The sequence below is a fragment of the Lissotriton helveticus genome, chromosome 4_1, assembly GCF_964261635.1.
Source record: "Lissotriton helveticus chromosome 4_1, aLisHel1.1, whole genome shotgun sequence".
Classification (NCBI taxonomy): domain Eukaryota; kingdom Metazoa; phylum Chordata; class Amphibia; order Caudata; family Salamandridae; genus Lissotriton; species Lissotriton helveticus.
Genome location: NC_136063.1, coordinates 1,652,563,569 through 1,652,581,033, shown reverse-complemented (window position 1 = coordinate 1,652,581,033; position 17,465 = coordinate 1,652,563,569). Strand labels below are relative to the sequence as shown.

Below are 17,465 nucleotides of genomic sequence, written 5' to 3'. Positions count from 1 at the left end.
CTCAATGTCTACCGATAAGACAGCAGAGTCATAGTCCGAACTCGAGGCCCCCTGCAGTATACGGATCAGTCTACGAGTGTTTATGGCCGTGTTTCTTGTAGGGATGAATCCTGCTTGGTCCTCGTGGACCAGCGTGGTCATGTGCGGCAGCAGTCTGGTGGCCAGTATGCGGCTCAGAATCTTGTAGTCCGCCGTCAGCATAGACAGGGGTCTATACGACGTCACCTCCAGTGCATCCTTGCCTGGCTTCAAGAGCGGCACCACCAATGCCTCCCTCATAGAAGCAGGTAGGCATCCCATAGCCGCCGCCTCCGTGTACACAGCTAATAATCTAGGCGCCAGTACATCGACATCTTTTCCCCAATTCCCACTGCCTTTCCGCTGTTAGGTGGGAGATGTCTGATCTAATAAAAAAAGGAGAAAGGAGACTGTTGTGAAAATGGAGAGGAAATAGCCCCTTCCTTAAGGGCTGCGGCCAGAATCTGTTATTTCACCGAATAAGATAAGAAATTGACCAAGATTTTCCGAGGTTTCAACCGGCCTGGATCCCTTTTAAAAGGGTCTCTATGGACTCCCTGGATTTCATAGTTTAAATCTATTCCGGGATGGTCCTTCAGAACTGTACGCTTCAATAGAGAGATCAAGAACCCCTTTACGTCTTCTCTCTCCATTGCTTCAGGAATATTCAAGATTTTTGAATTGTTTCTCCTTGAATGGTTCTCCAACCTTTCAAGATCATCTTTGAGCGCTTTGTTCTGGATAGATAATTTTTCCAGCTGTGATGATGTAGCCTCCATCGCGGTCTTAATCATGGGGATTTCCTCTTCAATTGCCTCAGTCCTTGCAGTGACTAATTCTAACTTCTGCGCCAGCAACTCGCAGGAGGAGCGAATGGCCACCTGATTTGCCTCAGAAACCAAAAACCGATTTGCCAAGTCGGCTTGGTTTGCATCAGAGACAGTGAATCTGTTTGCCATCTCGTCCTTCAGAGCCAGGAGGATATCAGCCAACGAGTGGGAAGCTGAGGCTGAGGTTCTCTTAATTTCCGAGGGGATGAAGGTTGAGGCTTCAATATACTGGTTGGTACAGCTGCTTGGATCCTCCATCTGCCCTTTTACCAACTCTTTATTTTGCTCCCCTGTTACTGGCTCGGGTAGTTCCTGCTTATCCATTCCATGCCGTTCCTCCCGAAGTTGAACTTGTTGCTTCCCCTGTGCCTGATCTAACCCTTAATCAACATCCTTTTGTTGGCCCTATATGGAGTATCTGTTGACACAGGTAATTACTGCACTTCTAGATCCAGATTGGAATTTATAGTACATTCTACCAAATTAACTGGATAGCTCAGCTCCGGAACAACATCATCTCCCTTCACATTATTCTTCTTGCTTTCCTTAGCCTCCAACCCTTTTCGCCCTTTAGGAGGAGGAGATAGAGCAAGTGCAGTGAAGGAGGCAAGGCAGTCTCTGCTTTTAGCAGAGATGCCCAGGGGTGGGGAATTCCTATCTCCCGACGCCCGAGACATCTAGATTTCTTAGGAGGGCAAGAGGTTTTCATTTGTATTTTGTCCAATGGACAAGTCGACGGTCTTATGGTAACCCGATACACAGCTGTTCAACCCTGTTGGGCACAGCTTTGTTAATAAGTAGCGCTGAGCTGTTTAATGGCAGTGAAAGGGTCAATGCAAAACCTGGAGCCTGCACTTTTTTTCCCCAGAGCAGAATAACATGATAAAGCTGAGCTCAAAGTTACAGCCAGCTCCATAGACTCGTGTGGCTTCCGGGCCCTCCCCTGTTCCTTTTATTTTCTCGGAGCATTAGACAAACATCAAGCTTCTGCAGTTCTGGTACACTCATAGCACTGGCATGTAAGAGGCTGCCTTATCTGTCTCTTGGCCTCTTGCTCTGACTTGAACTGTATGACCCCTGCATTTTATTCTCTGCTCCACTCTTGCTCCTCATACGGCCCCACGATTCCTGCTCATCTTCAACTCACTTTGCTTTCTCTTCTCATGCAGCCCCTTCTTTGCTCTTTGCCTTTCCTGTACACATTATGTTTTAACCGGTGCCTAAACATGCTAACCCCACCCCACCACCCTCCGCTGCCCTCTCGAACAGCCTTGACATGCTCCCCTTGGCCTCTCATATCTTAGGTCATCCAGGGCTGACATTAAGCTAATTAGTTTCTCCATGAGGCTTTAATGCAGGCCTAAGGCCAACGCCATTTCTGTCCTTGCACTAGCCCTCTCGTCTCACTTTGTGCCTGCACCAGGGACATTTTGAACATACCGCTGTAGCAACTACAGCAGCTGTGGAGTTCTTGATGGGCCTCTTCAGTCTGCTGGTCCACAGACAAAGGCCCATAATGGATTTGAAAGGGTGGGTGGGTGAGTGAAAGGGTGGATGAATAGGTGCCTGGATGAATGAGTGAAAGAGTGGATGATATATGCATACATTAATGAGTGAAAGGCTGGATGGATAGATGCATGGATGAATGAGTGGAGTGAAAGGGTGGATGGATAGATGCATGGATGAACGAGTCAAATGGTGGATTTAAGGATGGATGAGTGAAAGAATGGATGGATAAGTGCAAGGGTGAATGAAGGGATGTATGAGTGGATGGATGGGGTGAAAGTGGATGAATGAGTGGATGGATGGCTGAATGAAAGGGTGGATTAATGGGTGAGAGATTAAGTAGATGAATGGATGGCTTGGATGGGTGGGTGAGTGGGTGGCTGGGTGGAAGGGTTGATGGAAGGATGGGTGGATAGTTGAGTGTAAAGGTTGATGGAGGGATTAGAGAAAGGGTGGATGGATATATGAGCGAAACAGAAGATGGATGGATTGAAAGGGTGGATGGATGAGCGAAAGCATAAATGGAGGAAGTGAAACGGTGGAAGGATATGTGAGTGAAAAGGAGGATGAATGGGGTGAATGGATGGATGAGCGAAAGTAGGGATGAGCGAAGGGATGAATTAATATGAGTGAAAATGAAGATGTGTGGGGTGAAAGGATGATAGATGAGCAAAAGGATGGATGAGTGAAAGGAAGGCAGGATGGATGAGTTTGATCAATAGGTTTGGAGATGGAAGGATAGGTTTGAACAGGAGCTTCGTGAACGCGCCACTTTAGCAGCTACAGGAGAGGTGAAGCTCTTGATGGGCCTCTTCTGTCTGCAGCTTGACAGACAAAGGCTTCCAATTAATGTGAAAGGGTGGGTGTGAGTGGATGGATGTGTGGGTGAAAGGAGTGAGTGTAAATGTGGCTGGCTAGATAGATGGATGAATGAGTGACAGATGGTTGAGTGGCGGGGATGGTGGATGGACAAAGGATGTTATAATGAAGGAAAAGGTGAATGGATGGATGGGTTACATGGTGTATGAATTAGAAAGCGAAATGATGGATGAATGGAAAGGATAAATGGATGGGTGAGTGGAAGGCTGGATTGATGGATGCGTAGGAGGGAGGATAGATAAATGGATGGATGGTGTGAAAGGGTAGGTGTATGGATGAGCGAAAGGATGGACGGATTGCTGAAACGGATAGGTTTGGATATGGATGGGTAGGTTTGGATATGGATGAGCGGATGGACTGACAGATGGACGAATAGATTGGTGAAAGGCTAATGGGTGAAAGAATGAGTGGATGATAATGTAAAGGTGAAATGCTAGATATCAGTGGGAGAAAGGATGAATGGATAGATACTTAGCTGGAAGTGACAGCTATTCTAGGGAGGATTCCAATGACTTCTTTTGCTTGCTTGGTGGTATAAGAGCTTTGTATCAAAGTTCCGGGGAATTTTGATGTTCTGGTTACTCACTTGGCCTGCACTATGCTCCTTTCTCTACCTAGGGATAATCAGGTAGGCATGGTGCTGTTTGCCAGTGCATTCTTACTAGACAGCCAGTATTTGGTCCTTAAAGGCCACATTGCCATAGAAATTCCTGGCAGTGAACAAAACTACTTTGTAAAAGAGCAGAATGCTGTCACACACAATGAAGCCATCCAATAGATAGGAAGAGAAAGCTTTTTAATAAAAACAAAAGGTCTTGGTTAACTCAAATTTAATTAGGGGTTCAAATGTTAAAGAAAGTCACAAAAGTGCACCCATGATATATGTCCTTGTATTATTGCAGATTTAAATCTTTCATGAATTCACATGAATTTCCTTAAGTAGGACAGGAAACCGTAATCCTAGAAAATATTTGTGAATTGCATTTTTAGCATGAGCAAAGATGGGTATGCCCCAGCGGAAATCTGTTCTGAGTTTAAAAGTACAATTTTTCTCCAACCACATTTTTTCCAGACCTGGAAGAAACTTTACTTCTGCTGTTGTCAGGGGTACATTTTCAACCCTTCTCAGTATGCGAAAAGATTAGAGAAGAGCTGGTAAAAATCCCCAAAATTCAAATCCATCTATAGTATTAGCCTGACATAACCAGAAAGGCTATTATCTGAGCTCTTCTGTAATAAGATTGCTGCCATTATTTGACGGCACACTACGTGGCACCAAAGGGACAAGTGGATTTTGTTACAGGACAAGTAGAATTATTAAGCTACTTGTCCCATGGGCAAGTACATATTTCGTTAAATTCCACACCCCTGGATGCCACTTTGGGGGTAGGGGAGGCTTGAGGCTGAGATTGAGGGTTTAATTTGGTGGAAGAAAGGGACATGACCTGGTAATATTATTTCAATAATGGAGTAATTTTTACTTGAATCCCTGCAGCTTTCTTCTCCCTCAATTTCACCTTACCCCTTTGAGGTTTTAAAGTCACAGGGGTTGCTGAAACTCCTAAACTCCCCTGCTGTTTAGTCTGCTTCCCTTTTTTAGTCAAGATTTTAACTTCAGCTATTGGTGGGGAAACTCGCTGCTGCAAAATTGAGTAAGTGATCAGCTTATTTTATACCAAATGCGCCACCCTAGCTCTTAATGAGTGTCTTGTTGGTTTAGGAGGAGAGATTCCCTCTTGAGCTGTAACCCCACTCTCCATACATTCAGAAAGAATTTCACCTAAGATGGCCCCTTCTGCTGTATTCAGTACACCTTTTTTATTGCTGGGGGATGATGGTTTGTCCTTAGTTAATTCCAAGATAACCACCTCTACATCCTGAGGTAACCCTCCCTCTAACAAACAATGCGGCCAAAAGTCTTCTGCTGAACACTCCCCCGCCTGGGAACCCTGCCCACTCAGCTAGTTCCCTACCCCGACCTTCTCTACCTGCTCCGGGGGTGGAAAGAAAGAATCCGAACTGGAAACGCCACCAAAGCAGCACAACAACCCGCTTTGTCTCAGCACACCCGCCGCGATACCCCACCTCCAACTCGGCGCCTGCTCAGCTTCTCCATGTTCACTGCACGCCGGCGCTCCAGGCACAGCCCAGCTTCCCTGCCGCCTGATTCCGCTGACACCGGAACTAAAGCAGGAAGGTTTGGAGATGAATCTCCGCGCTGGTCCAACTGCCGCCAAAGGAGACGGTGAAAAAACAGGTACCGATGCACACAAGTGCCGTTTTCCGCCCGTCAAAGTCCACACCATGTTTAGGAGGGAGTCAAAACGGGAGATTTATAATCATTTTTGCCTCCAGGTCAGGCCGCCATTGCGAGCCCGGAGAGGAGTGCCCGCAGCCGTTCGTCAGCGGCCGCCATGTTCCTCTTTCGGGTGCTGGAGGTGTATTCCAGCTGTCGACAGGTGCATAATTGTTAAGTGAATTATGGATTACACAACTTAAAAATGTTAGTGTTTTCCTGTTTTAATTCCCACCCATAGCTCAACTGCGTTTTTTTTTGTTTGTTTTTTTTGAAAAACCTTTATTGTCAAAGTAGTCAAAGACAATCATGGGCCCACAACCGCCATGGCCGGCCGCTAGACAAATTGAAAACATAGCAATAAATTATTACTCGATTCAACTTTCGTATCTCAAAGGTGTAGTTGATATGCAGAACAGCATTCGTAGGCACATGCATCTACGGTATAGCAAGATACAAAAAAGGTTTCAATTTTATAATATGAAACAATTGAGTCAAGTGTCAGATATTCAGACCGTGTAACCGAAAGGGCGAGCCATTCGAAAGGATATCCACTAAGGGAACAACAATAATCTGGGGACTGGCGCGAGATATTGCAAGCAGAATAAGCAAGCGTGGAATTACAGTTTGCGCCAGTCAGTGCCCGCCCAATCGATATCTCATACCAGGAGTCACATCTAAACTTGTCCACGATATATCAGGATTAGAGAGGGTTCAATTCTATAATATGGATAGAAGGATCTAGTGACATACAATAAAACTAAGTCTTACATGGGATAAAACGTCGTAGGATATTCGCCTACAATGGAAGCATAGGTGGGAAGTAAAAAAAAACAGGATATGTAAGCAATCAATAACCATGTAGTAAAATCGAGTCCCTAATCATAAAATCAGGAAACAGTGCGAGGAAACGTAAACACTAATTGCAAAAGTCTTCCCAATAAGAACAAAACCCGACCCCCCGTCTGAACTGAAATATGTAAGAAAGTAAGAGATAGAAAAGAGAAGAAAAAGAAAAAGGCCATAGAAACAAAAAGGAAACAAAAACCAAGCCCCATCCCCTAACCCCCCACCCTGCATACCAGCGGAAGGCTACGGCCAACCCACCCCCCCATAGGCATGCCTGTCGCCCCAGCAAAAGAAACCCCGAAGATAGGAAAAGGAGGAGGGCCCTCACGCCGGCCCCCAATCGCACCCCCCCACCCCACCCCGCCGCGTCCCAGAAAAATATACGAGCCCACCGAGATGGAAAGCGGGCATCGTTTTACGTCCATCTCAACCCCCCAAAAATCACAATAGTAAGCCGAGTCCTGTTTCTCCACCGGGACCATCCATACAGTACATTAAGCAGTCAATACTCCGCCCTGGCCAGTTCGAACAGAAATAAACAAACTCCCCGATCCGATAGTTCCGTAGGCAGAGAAGCCCGATGAACAAACCTGCCCCGTGAGAGCCACCCAGGCGCTCAGCAAAGGCATCAGCAAAGTGTCATCCCCTCCACTCCAGGTTACGCTTTCCATCATTGAAGGCTTACGGCGTTGGTGTGTGATAGATGGCACAATAGTGGTTAGGACAGAAAAGGTAGTAGTTGCGCAAATCCGGACGATAAGTCCATTAGTCTCAGCATCCAACACTGTGTGCCCCTGGGAGTCATCGGTGTCTAAGGATTGGGTACAGCCGTGTGCCAGATCCAGGATATCCCCATCTGCTCCTCCAGGTCTCATCTCAGGAGCAGTGGCCACCAACGAGTCATGGATAGGCAGCCAGCGGCGGTTCAGGGAGGAGTGAAAGTCTTTGAGAGCCAAGAGGACATCCCTCAGTGTGAGCCCCATGTCTGCTCCGCCGGTAGAAGCCGCTCTCATCGTCCCTGGGGAGCCCTCGGACGAGGTATAGCACACCGTACCAGGCAGACAGGATACAATTATGTGCTAGTGGCGGATGGGTGGGTTATGGCGGAGCACAGTAAAAGCAGCCAGTCGTGCTTCACCGCCCATCCCATGCAGACCGCGTCCAGGAGAAGGAACACACCTCAACACCAGCTACGGCTGGCGAGCGGTCACTCCGAGGCCCAGGTCACCCCCGGTCAGCCCACAAGAAAGACCGGAGCGGGCAGAGGGCCTATCGTCGACCCCCGGGACAGCCACTTCAGAGGGAGTATGCAAAATGGGAGCGGCAAGGCTCTGGGTTATCGCGCCGTGATTAGCCTGTGTCCGCCCTTCAGTTCGGCGAGCAATGATTTCCATCCAGGATCACCGGCTCTCAGTGTCCGGCCAGGGCTGCTTCCGGTCGCCTCCTAGCCGGCTGCGCCACCACTCGAGGTCCCGGCTTATCACCGACTCAGGCCGCAATCTTTGCGACGACGTTTCTCCGCCGTCCGGGGCGGCCGCCAACTCGGAGCAACACGGCCAGGCGCCGCATCGTCTCAGCTGTATGGGGGTGCGGTTGAAATGCAGGATTGATGACAGGATGTTAGGGAAGGCGAGGGCGAGCGGCGGAGCCGGGCGCCTAGGCGGCCATCTTGGTCGCCGTCTTGGCTCCTCCCCCTCAACTGCGTTTTTATGTACATTTTAAGTCCCCCCCTCCACATTTAAGTGTCACAACCAAAGCATCCTATATCTTCATTTTCACCTTTTATTTCCCACAAAACTTTTGGGGTGGTTGATGCAACATATCGAACAATTGCAAACTATGTTGACAACCAATACCCACTGTGCACAGCATTTGGCCGTACTTAGGGGGTGGTTTGATGCAGGACACTGCATTTAGCCAAGGTTGTAACACCCACTGCAGTGGGGTAGGCTGCAGGGCCCAGTCTTTGCCCAGGCTCTGAATATATTCAAATATTTTTTTTTTTCATTTGAAGCCTTTGCAAAACCTAGCATAGGGTATGTAATCGCTTGCTGACTAACGGATCCATGCAGAACTTTCCATAGGGTCAGCTGATTAGGTTTAGGATCCACGGACCCCACAGAAGGCCCAATGTGGATACAAGACACTTGCTATGGCTTCACAACACCTTCGCTAAGGTCCACAGATTTTGAAGGGTAAGAGTTTGGGGCAGAGGCCCAACCATAGATTCCTCGAGCCCTACAGCAAAACCCAAGGTCCTTTATAAAAAGCCCTACAGCAAAACCCAAGGTCCTATATATATATATATATATATATATATATATATATATATATATATATATATATATATATATATATATATATATATATATATATTCCATTTGCTTCGCTCGACGCTGCCGCATCACAGTCACTCAGCTTGGACTGGTTTCAGAACGAACAAATCAGACCCAAATTCTTGTGCCAAACAGTGTTTTATTCCATCAATTTACAGAATAATACCCAGCAAGTCCGCATGACGCGTTTTGGCATATGGGGTAGTTTCCTTTGGGATCTCCCCCACTGCAGTAGGGGGTCATGGGCAACTACCCATGTCTCCCTAGATCTCTCTTATATTATTTTTGTAAAGGTCACTAAGGGTGAAGTATGCATCAGAATGGTGTACCACAAAGTTAAAAGGTTTAACCAGTTTTTCAAAACAAACATGGAATATCAAGGAACGGGTCAAAAATGCAGTTGTTCGGAAAGGCAGTGCTTATGGTGGTCCCGAAAAATTATCACGATACACTTACTTGCATAAAACTGCTATTTCATCATAAGAAATTAAGAAAATAATATAACTGCCATGGATTTAGAGAGACGAGGAGTAAAGCTGTTGGATTGCAAGTTCTGAAAAGAAGGAAAGGGAGTGATGGGATGTTGATAATAAAAGGATAAGTGATCTAAGCAACCACAATGATAAAGGTCAAGGTGCGATTCTGCAGGGTTGAAAGTGGATGCGCTACTTTCTGATCAGAGTGAGAGAAGATCGATAAGTGGCTTAAGCTCATTGCAAATTAATGAACAAGTTACTTACCTTTGGTAATGCTCTTTCTGGTAACTATCCAACTGCAGATTCCTCAGCTCGTGAATATCCCCAGACGCCAGACTGGATCTAGAGAAATTCATTTGCCATTCCATTGCACATCGGCAAGTGGCACTGTGTGGCTCTGCATCAGATCAATCTCACCGCAGAGGTGGTATTGGGCTGCCATGTAATCAACACCTGCGCACGCTGACATCAGTTTTTTTCTGTTATCTGTCCTCACCGCTGGACATGGAGCCTTAGTAATCATATTGTTCCAGTGTGCAGCCCTCTAAGATAGAACCTTATTAGCATGAACTAGAAGAGTCCATTCTACAGAACGTGGAGGATGGTGGGTTGTGTGAGGAATCAGAAGTTAAGTTAAGAGTACCAGAAAAGCATTACCAAAGGTAAGTAATTTGCACTTCTGTTGGATAATTATTACCACAGATTAATTTTGTGAATAGATACCAATGCAGTTCCAACAAAGGTGGTGGGTCTGTGGAAATGACTCAGACAAGAAAATCATGCAGGAAAGGCAATATGCCCCACCCGCTGGACCTGGCTATCCAGGCAGTAGTGCTTGGTTAATGTGTGATCTGATGTCCACGTAGTAGCCTGGTACACAACAAATACTGATGGCAACATAGCAGTCTTGTACATATCAAAGAGTGGAACACCGAGCACTAGCATAGTGGGAGCAGCTTTAGCTCTGGTAGAATGTGTGCGTAGGCCTTCTGAGGCAGTTTCTTGGCCAGTCAGTAGCATATTTTGATACACAGGATAATCCATCCACAGAATGGTTCTCTTCTGCACATCTTTTCACTTGAGCTGATGATCCACCGATGGTCTTTGGTATGATCAATGTAAAAGTTTATAGCTCTCTTTAGGTCTAACCAATAGAGTCTCTCTTCTTCTTTAGAGGGATGAGGCAGAGCGAGGAAAGCTGGGAGGGTAATGGACTGTTCTATGCGGAAAGGCATGACAAAGTTCGGGAGGAGTGTTGCTTTAGTCCAGAGCACTAGCTTGTCCGGGAAGAAAGTAGTATACGGTTCCTCTACAGATAGAGCCTGTAGGTCATTCATGTGATGCGCTGAAGCTATCGCTATTAGGAACGCCATCGTCAAGGTGAACTGTCAAAGATGGTAGTTGAGGACTGGATCAAATGGCATGCACTTGAGAAAAGTGAAAACCAGATTGAGATCCTATTTAAGCATCACAAATGACATTACCGAAAACATATAGGCCAGTTTTTTTACAGAGCGCATCAAAGCAGGTGGTTTGCATAAAGATGGCTGATCGGTTAAATGTTAAAAGGCTGAAAGAGCAATAAATTACCTTTAACTTTTCCCACAGCAAGATCTTGCTAGGCTATGGATAAACATAAGAGGAATACGTCAGACAATCGTGCCAGTAACGGTTGGATATTTCAGGAAGACTAGAAAAAATAATTCTCTAAGAATCCAGCATAGAGGGGCGAACATTGTGATGCCTGGCTACCACTATAACATTCACTGTTGCAGAAGTAAAATCAAAAGCCTTCAACTGTCGCCAATCAATCTTCAAGCACTGAGGTATAGGTTGTGCAAGCTCGGCTGCAGGACCCTGCCCTGCTGTGACAGGAGGTTCTCCCGAAAAGGCAGCCAAAATGGAGGACAGATACTCAAGGCCAGAAGTTGTGTGTACCACATTCTTCTGGCCCAATCTTATGCCACTAAGATGACGCAGGCAAGGAAGGGGGTCTGCCACTGGACTAATTGCGGCCCAGCAGCCACAATAGCAGATATTTTGCAGTCTCCTCCAACACCTGGATGAAATACAACATGTTTCCTTTGTGCTAAACCTACTGAGACTTAAGATTCCACTGCACACTCGCCAACAGCAGGATGCAGGAGGCCAAGAAGGCTCAGAGCTTCTCTCATGGATATCTAGCTGAGGTTTGAAACATCAGGATCACAGACCAAACAACAACAGCATACCCTCTCCAAAGATCTAGATTTGCTTCTGCTATGATAATGAACCCAGGAATTTGAGTTGCATTGGTATCAAGGTCAGGATCATTTCCAAGGTGTTTGCGCCTTAGGAATTCCGTGGAAGGGCAGAACCAAAGGGAGTCATTTTCAACTTCTTATGTTTCTTCTTTGTAAAAACTTTAAGTGGGACCGGGCCTTTTAGTGGTGTTTCACGACATACAGTTTGACCCCGCCCTCTCGAAAGGATTTCGAATTCATACAAATGCATTTTTTACACAACACCAAGTCGTGCGAGGAGCCCAAACACCAGATGTGGGGGTCGGTCACTTACATTTTGATGAGGCATTCCTAAAGTTTTAAACCCTGTTGCTTTTGGTCAAGACTTGCCCCTTGCATACTAGAAACCGGGCAAGTATTGTCTGTCAAGCCTGAAAGAATTCAATGAAGATAGCTCAGTTTCCGCATAGGAAGGCGCAGAAAAAAGGAACTTGCAACAACTTGTGAAGGTGGAGATCATGTGGGGGCCCAAATTACACATCTGGGGCAGGACAGTCCAATGCAGAACCTCACGACACCACCTGCTGACGTGTGGGGGGATTGTTGAAGAAAATTATCTCGATCCAGTCTTGCATCTGGGTGTATTCACACAAGGTGAGAAATCTGCAGTTAAAAGTTCCAATAGAATGAACTTATTTACTTCTTGGAAGTCATTTTTTTATGGGATGTGGTTGTTCAGATATTATAGCATTCTGTAACAGAGATCAAGGAATATAGAAGGTATAAATTAGATCATGGGTGTCCCGGTAGCCATGTGAGGTCCAGTCAAGGGAGGTTGCATTTGCTTTTCTTTTGGTATGGCAATAAACTCATCAAGCAGCAAAACAAATTCATAGAGAATGAATCTGCCCTTAAAAAATGTCTTAAAAAAACGTCTTTTTTCCTTATACAATGACTTAAGTAAATGGCGGACTGAATGACTTTTAGCTCTGAATTTGATCCTTGGAACTTGGATGCAAATGGTTCGACTTTCTTGTAGGTGTTAGTAAATCATCTTGTATCTGAAGCAGCACCAGGATGCTCTGCTTAGAGTGACAGTGTGCTTTATAAGTATGTAATCATTCAGTCACACTACCTATTCTTCTAAAGGAAAAGCACAAACATGCTAAATCTTTAAAAACAATATCATGATTCAACAGCAGGGTATACAATATTATTGCAAATAGACTTTACTTTTTTTTCTTTCAGTCAGTGTTGTCAGACTAATCACAAGTACCCTTACGGTACAACGATATAAAGAAATAATAAAAACGTGCAGCCTAATAATTAGACTGGAATAAACTGCAACAGGTAAAAAAACATTATGCTTGAAGATGATACCTACCTGCGCACCGCAACTGATTTTGAGGAACAGTTACTCGTTATTAAGGGAATGAGTCTGGGAACATGTGTATGCTGAAAACAACAAAAAAACATGATGTAGGGAAAACAATGCACAGGAAATTATTTCTGTTATTCAATGTGGCAGCATTACTACTATAGACAATTATTACTCGTCCCCCCTTTTAACATATTCACTTTAAGCTTATGTTATCAAGTGAGCAATGGCAAATAACAAAAACATTACAAGTACAATATTAATGTCTTTTTTCACATAGGATAATGCTATGTGTATGAGGAAAATGCTACCAATAAACACATGTAATTACCCTTAGAAGTAGTCCTCTCAAGCACTAAGGGCCTTTCTCTTTAGGATTTACCACTAATTAACACCTCCTAATAAATATTCTCTATCAAAGGTAAACACAGGAGAAAGGGTTGATTGAGCTCTGGCTTAAATATCTAACAACAGTGAATTTAACATTGGAATCTCTTTCAGGTTGCTCCGTAAATTGTTCAAGTCCTAAATGGCCAATTTATGTCTTTTTTATTTAAAATATAAGAAAAGGTTTTTCTTAGTTTTTTACATTTACAAGTGAAATAATAAAACCATAATTCATGCCATTGCCCTTTAACTTATATCCCTCCATTACGGAAAGTGTTTTGCAGAATATGTTTCATCGCTCCCCCGTTTGCGTATTACCCTATGTGACACTGTACCAAAAGGTGTTTCAAAGTGTACAGAGACCACTTATTAAAGGGATGAAGTATGTTTATGATGCTGGTAAGTGGTCTGCTCTCAAAGTCTTTAAGAGGCTTCCAGGTTTCAACAAACTCTTTGTTAGCGCCATCCATCAAGTAAGATATCAAATGCACTGGAGTCAGAAACTCTTACTTTGTCTGTGATACTGCTACCACTAATTAAACAAATTGTTTGCTGGAGCTGGTAATCAGGTGTCAAACAGTTGAACATTTCAGGAAAACTGGAAAAGGCAGTCATAAATTCCTAGATGCTCTCTGACATTGATCATTTATTTTCTAGCGTTATAAATCATTAACATTCTATTCTGTCTAGATTCAAACATCATCCTTTCTAAGCTCCAATAGGATTGCTTGTGGATACTACCCCATATATTGTTCAATATATCATCTGAATTTCTTAGCTTTGTACAGGCATGTCACTTATGAAGCACGTTTTCGGGCACCAATTTTATTAAGAAATGTGTTTTGTGTGCACACCACCATTGTTACAGATTTTCATTCGGAATTTTTTATGTTCGCCCTTTCAGAATTCTTTGATATGCGCCTCCAGCAATGGGACTGGTTACATCAATATTCTTATACACCACTTCCTAATGTAGGTCTAAGATGTTTGCATCCCTTAGCTATTGTTCGTCTTTATAAAGGTAGTCTGTAATGCTCATTGATTTTTCTTTTTAACATATTTTTATTGATTTTCACCCACAAACTATACATCCAACTTTTGTTGTCACTTCATTATCAATGGGGACCACATTCTTTACACATCAATTGTTTCGTGATAGTTATCTGTTCCAAACCATATGCCCAAAGCCTCCTTTCCAATACATTCACACGCTTGCTTCTAGTCAGTATCGCTTCAGTATATATGATGAGCATGACAGTCCCTTCTGTTCCAACCCATGTGCTATTTATCCGATCAATCATTGCGCCCCTCTAATAGTAACACAATCTCTCCCCCTGTACACCTCCCTAACCCACGCCACCAGTGTGCTCATCATTAACATATCCGGAAAGCTACCATTAGTACAGAACTGTGCGAAATTATTTTACTCTCCTTCCCTCCTAAACTCGATGATTGGTCTGTTCCTATCTCAAGTCCGCTATAGTGTCCCCTGGGCTGTCAAGGCCCCCAACTACTCTTAATTGTTCAATTACTCCTATACATGTGTCATGCAACTAGATTCAGGCTTAATTTTTCCGTTGGTCCAAAGGTTTAGGTTTTTTAAAATACATTTTTGTGATGAATTTTCTAATAGGACCAATACGAACTTAGGTTTGCTGTTTGATTTTATTACTGACATAAGCACTGAGCACTTCACTACGGGACAGCTTTTGAATGTACTGTTGGAGGGAAATTTTAATTCTAAATTGAAAATCTCGATTTATTTCATATGTTTTTAATCCCTTTAACTAGGGAACTAGAGGAAGATATCGCATGTAGAGATGTAAAGGGGAAGCAGCTGTTAAATCATTTGCTGCCATTTGATCTGTGCAATGCTGTGTAATTTGTTGCCTTAGGGCTCCCGAGGGGTTCCCACTTTTGTTCTGCAGAGGCAGTTGTACAACAAATGACTATAATTTTGCCTCTAAGGAATTGGTGAACAAGCCAGGGGGAATTCCTGAGCTTACCACTAAAACAGTGGACGCAGACTTTTCTGGAAAAGCGTGGACTTGGGAATCTCTTGAACTGCCTAAAGAAAGACAACTCTGGCATTGTGGGTTTTTGTTTGTCAGAGAACTCTGTGTACTCCGATATAACGGTAGCCTTTGTGTCCTGTGCATTTTTGTAATGAAGAGGCTGCTGAAACCACCTAGGTCTGATGCTGATATGCCCCCTTGGTGGTTTGACTGTGTGCTGATCTGCCAATGCTGGCCTCTGGATGTCGGTGTAAGGAGTCCCATGCATTAGGGACGAAGGTGGAAAAAAACACTGCAGGGGGGATTGCAGAACGGCACAAAATGGTGTCCTCATGTAAGCATAAAGACGCTTATGCCTTTTGGAAAACAGTTAAATCCAACAAGCTAGCCAAGGTGCCTGTACAGGATCTGGCACAGAATATCACCCTGAGGAGTGGCTCTGAGTAATTTGAATCCATATATTTCCTTGCCCCTAGTAACAGCAATGGCCGTGAAGAGTCCCCTCCCACATACACCCTTAATACTGCCTTCGATGTAGCAGAGGTAATAGCAACAATTAATCGGAGCCCTAGTAATAAAGCGCCAAGCCCAGCTGGGGTCCCGTTAGACGTCTATAAGATTAATGTAGAGTTTTAGGCATCACTGTTGACGAAAGCCATAAATGCAGTATGTAACTCAAGGATACCCATTTCTGGAAAACAATTAATCTGAGCCCTAGTAATAAAGCGCAAAGCCCTGCTGGGGTCCCGTTAGACGTAGAGAAGTCAAATGTAGCGTTTTAGGCATCACTGTTGACGAATACAATAAATGCAGTATGTAACTCAGGGATACCCATTTCTGGAGGTCTCATATAATTGTCCCAGTTTTCAAAAAGGGTAACTGTAGGGTTCCAGGTAGCTATTGTCCAATATCTCTCTGAGATTACAGGAAGATTTGTCCCTGAGAGGCTCCAACAGTGGACAAATGAGCTGAATATTATTATTTCAAATGGCTAGTATGATTTAAGAGAGGGGTTCGGGACAATCGAACAATGCCTGATTCTTCATTTACGTATTTCTAAATAAACCGTGGCCAAGCCTGGTCCTTTTTTATATGGCCTTTATGAACCTCTCAATCGAAATTGACAATGAAAACTGGTCTAAACTTTGGGGAGTTGTAGTTCTGAGGAACATGGGCATGGATTTGGACCTTGTGAGCTTCCTGGTTGCCTTACACTATGACCTTTCTGCATCAGTACACTTTGAAAACAAAGGAGTATGCACAAGCACTTTAGGGCTGGCTTGAGGTATCTGACAAAGGGACAGTCTTATTCCAATTTAGTATTTTTATATAGTAATAGTTTGCAAGTCGTTTTGCTGGCTGATGGGAAGGCTATGCCTGTGATTGACTCCAGGTCCGTACCTATTCTCTCGTACGCAGACAACTGTGTTATGTCTAAAACCTTTAATGGTTTAAAGAAGGGTCTTGGTTCATTTGTGCAGTTTATGGGGGTATTGTACAAAGAACTTCACCATGGTTTGTGGTCCAAGAAATCTGAAGTACAGTTCCTACACCATCAAGGGCAAAGTAATTGAAAAGATCTCTCACTTTCCCTATTTAGGCGTTACTGTCCAATTCAAATGTACGTGGGGCCTTTATTTGATTAAAAAACACAAAAAACACAAACAGAATCCTTGGGTCTATTAGTGAAGTGAGGAAGCACAAAAACCACGGACTATATCACAGTGGGAAATTCCCTTTATCGGACGAAATCTCTCACTCACCAGAAGTGACATGCTTCATCATATGGGATTCTCCTCTCAAAGGAAAAACCTAGTTCCTTTGAGGGATACAACCCCCTCTCTAAGAAGGAGGAGCTCTGGGATGTTTTGGTGTCTACTCTACCAGGATATTCTAAATCCACAGATGACGAGCACTAAAATGTGAGTGAGGGCACAGCGCAAAGAAAATGAATAAACGTGAGGGATGTGATGATAAAACTAGCTAGAGGAGACAAAATAGTGAACTTTATTGAGCTGTACTCTCTGCCAGGTTTACAAACAGTGCACCTGCGGTATGGATTTAATCCGCATGTGTGTGATGGAATGTCATGGTCAACATGTTTCAGCCATAATACCCCAATGTCAGGCACGGCTTTCTTCAGGACCTATTTAGATGCTGCTGCGTAAGTCTTATAGTGAAATGAAAAAACAAAAATACGGAACCAATAGTGCTCCTGATTCGTCTTCTTCAGACAATGACTGTACCCGCATCTGCTGGGTAAGGAACTCCAC

General features: G+C 44.2%; 1 protein-coding gene across 26 annotated transcripts in view; it reads right to left on the bottom strand.

Annotated features, from left to right (window-relative positions):
- Nucleotides 1-17,465, bottom strand: part of CLASP2 (cytoplasmic linker associated protein 2) — a 2,039,150-nt gene that overhangs the window by 1,062,991 nt on the left and 958,694 nt on the right. For all 26 annotated transcript variants that reach the window (XM_078688301.1, XM_078688302.1, XM_078688307.1 and 23 more), the window contains one exon: nucleotides 12,797-12,867. In XM_078688301.1, the coding sequence (XP_078544427.1) occupies nucleotides 12,797-12,867 (71 nt within the window). The remainder of the gene's footprint in view (nucleotides 1-12,796; nucleotides 12,868-17,465) is intronic.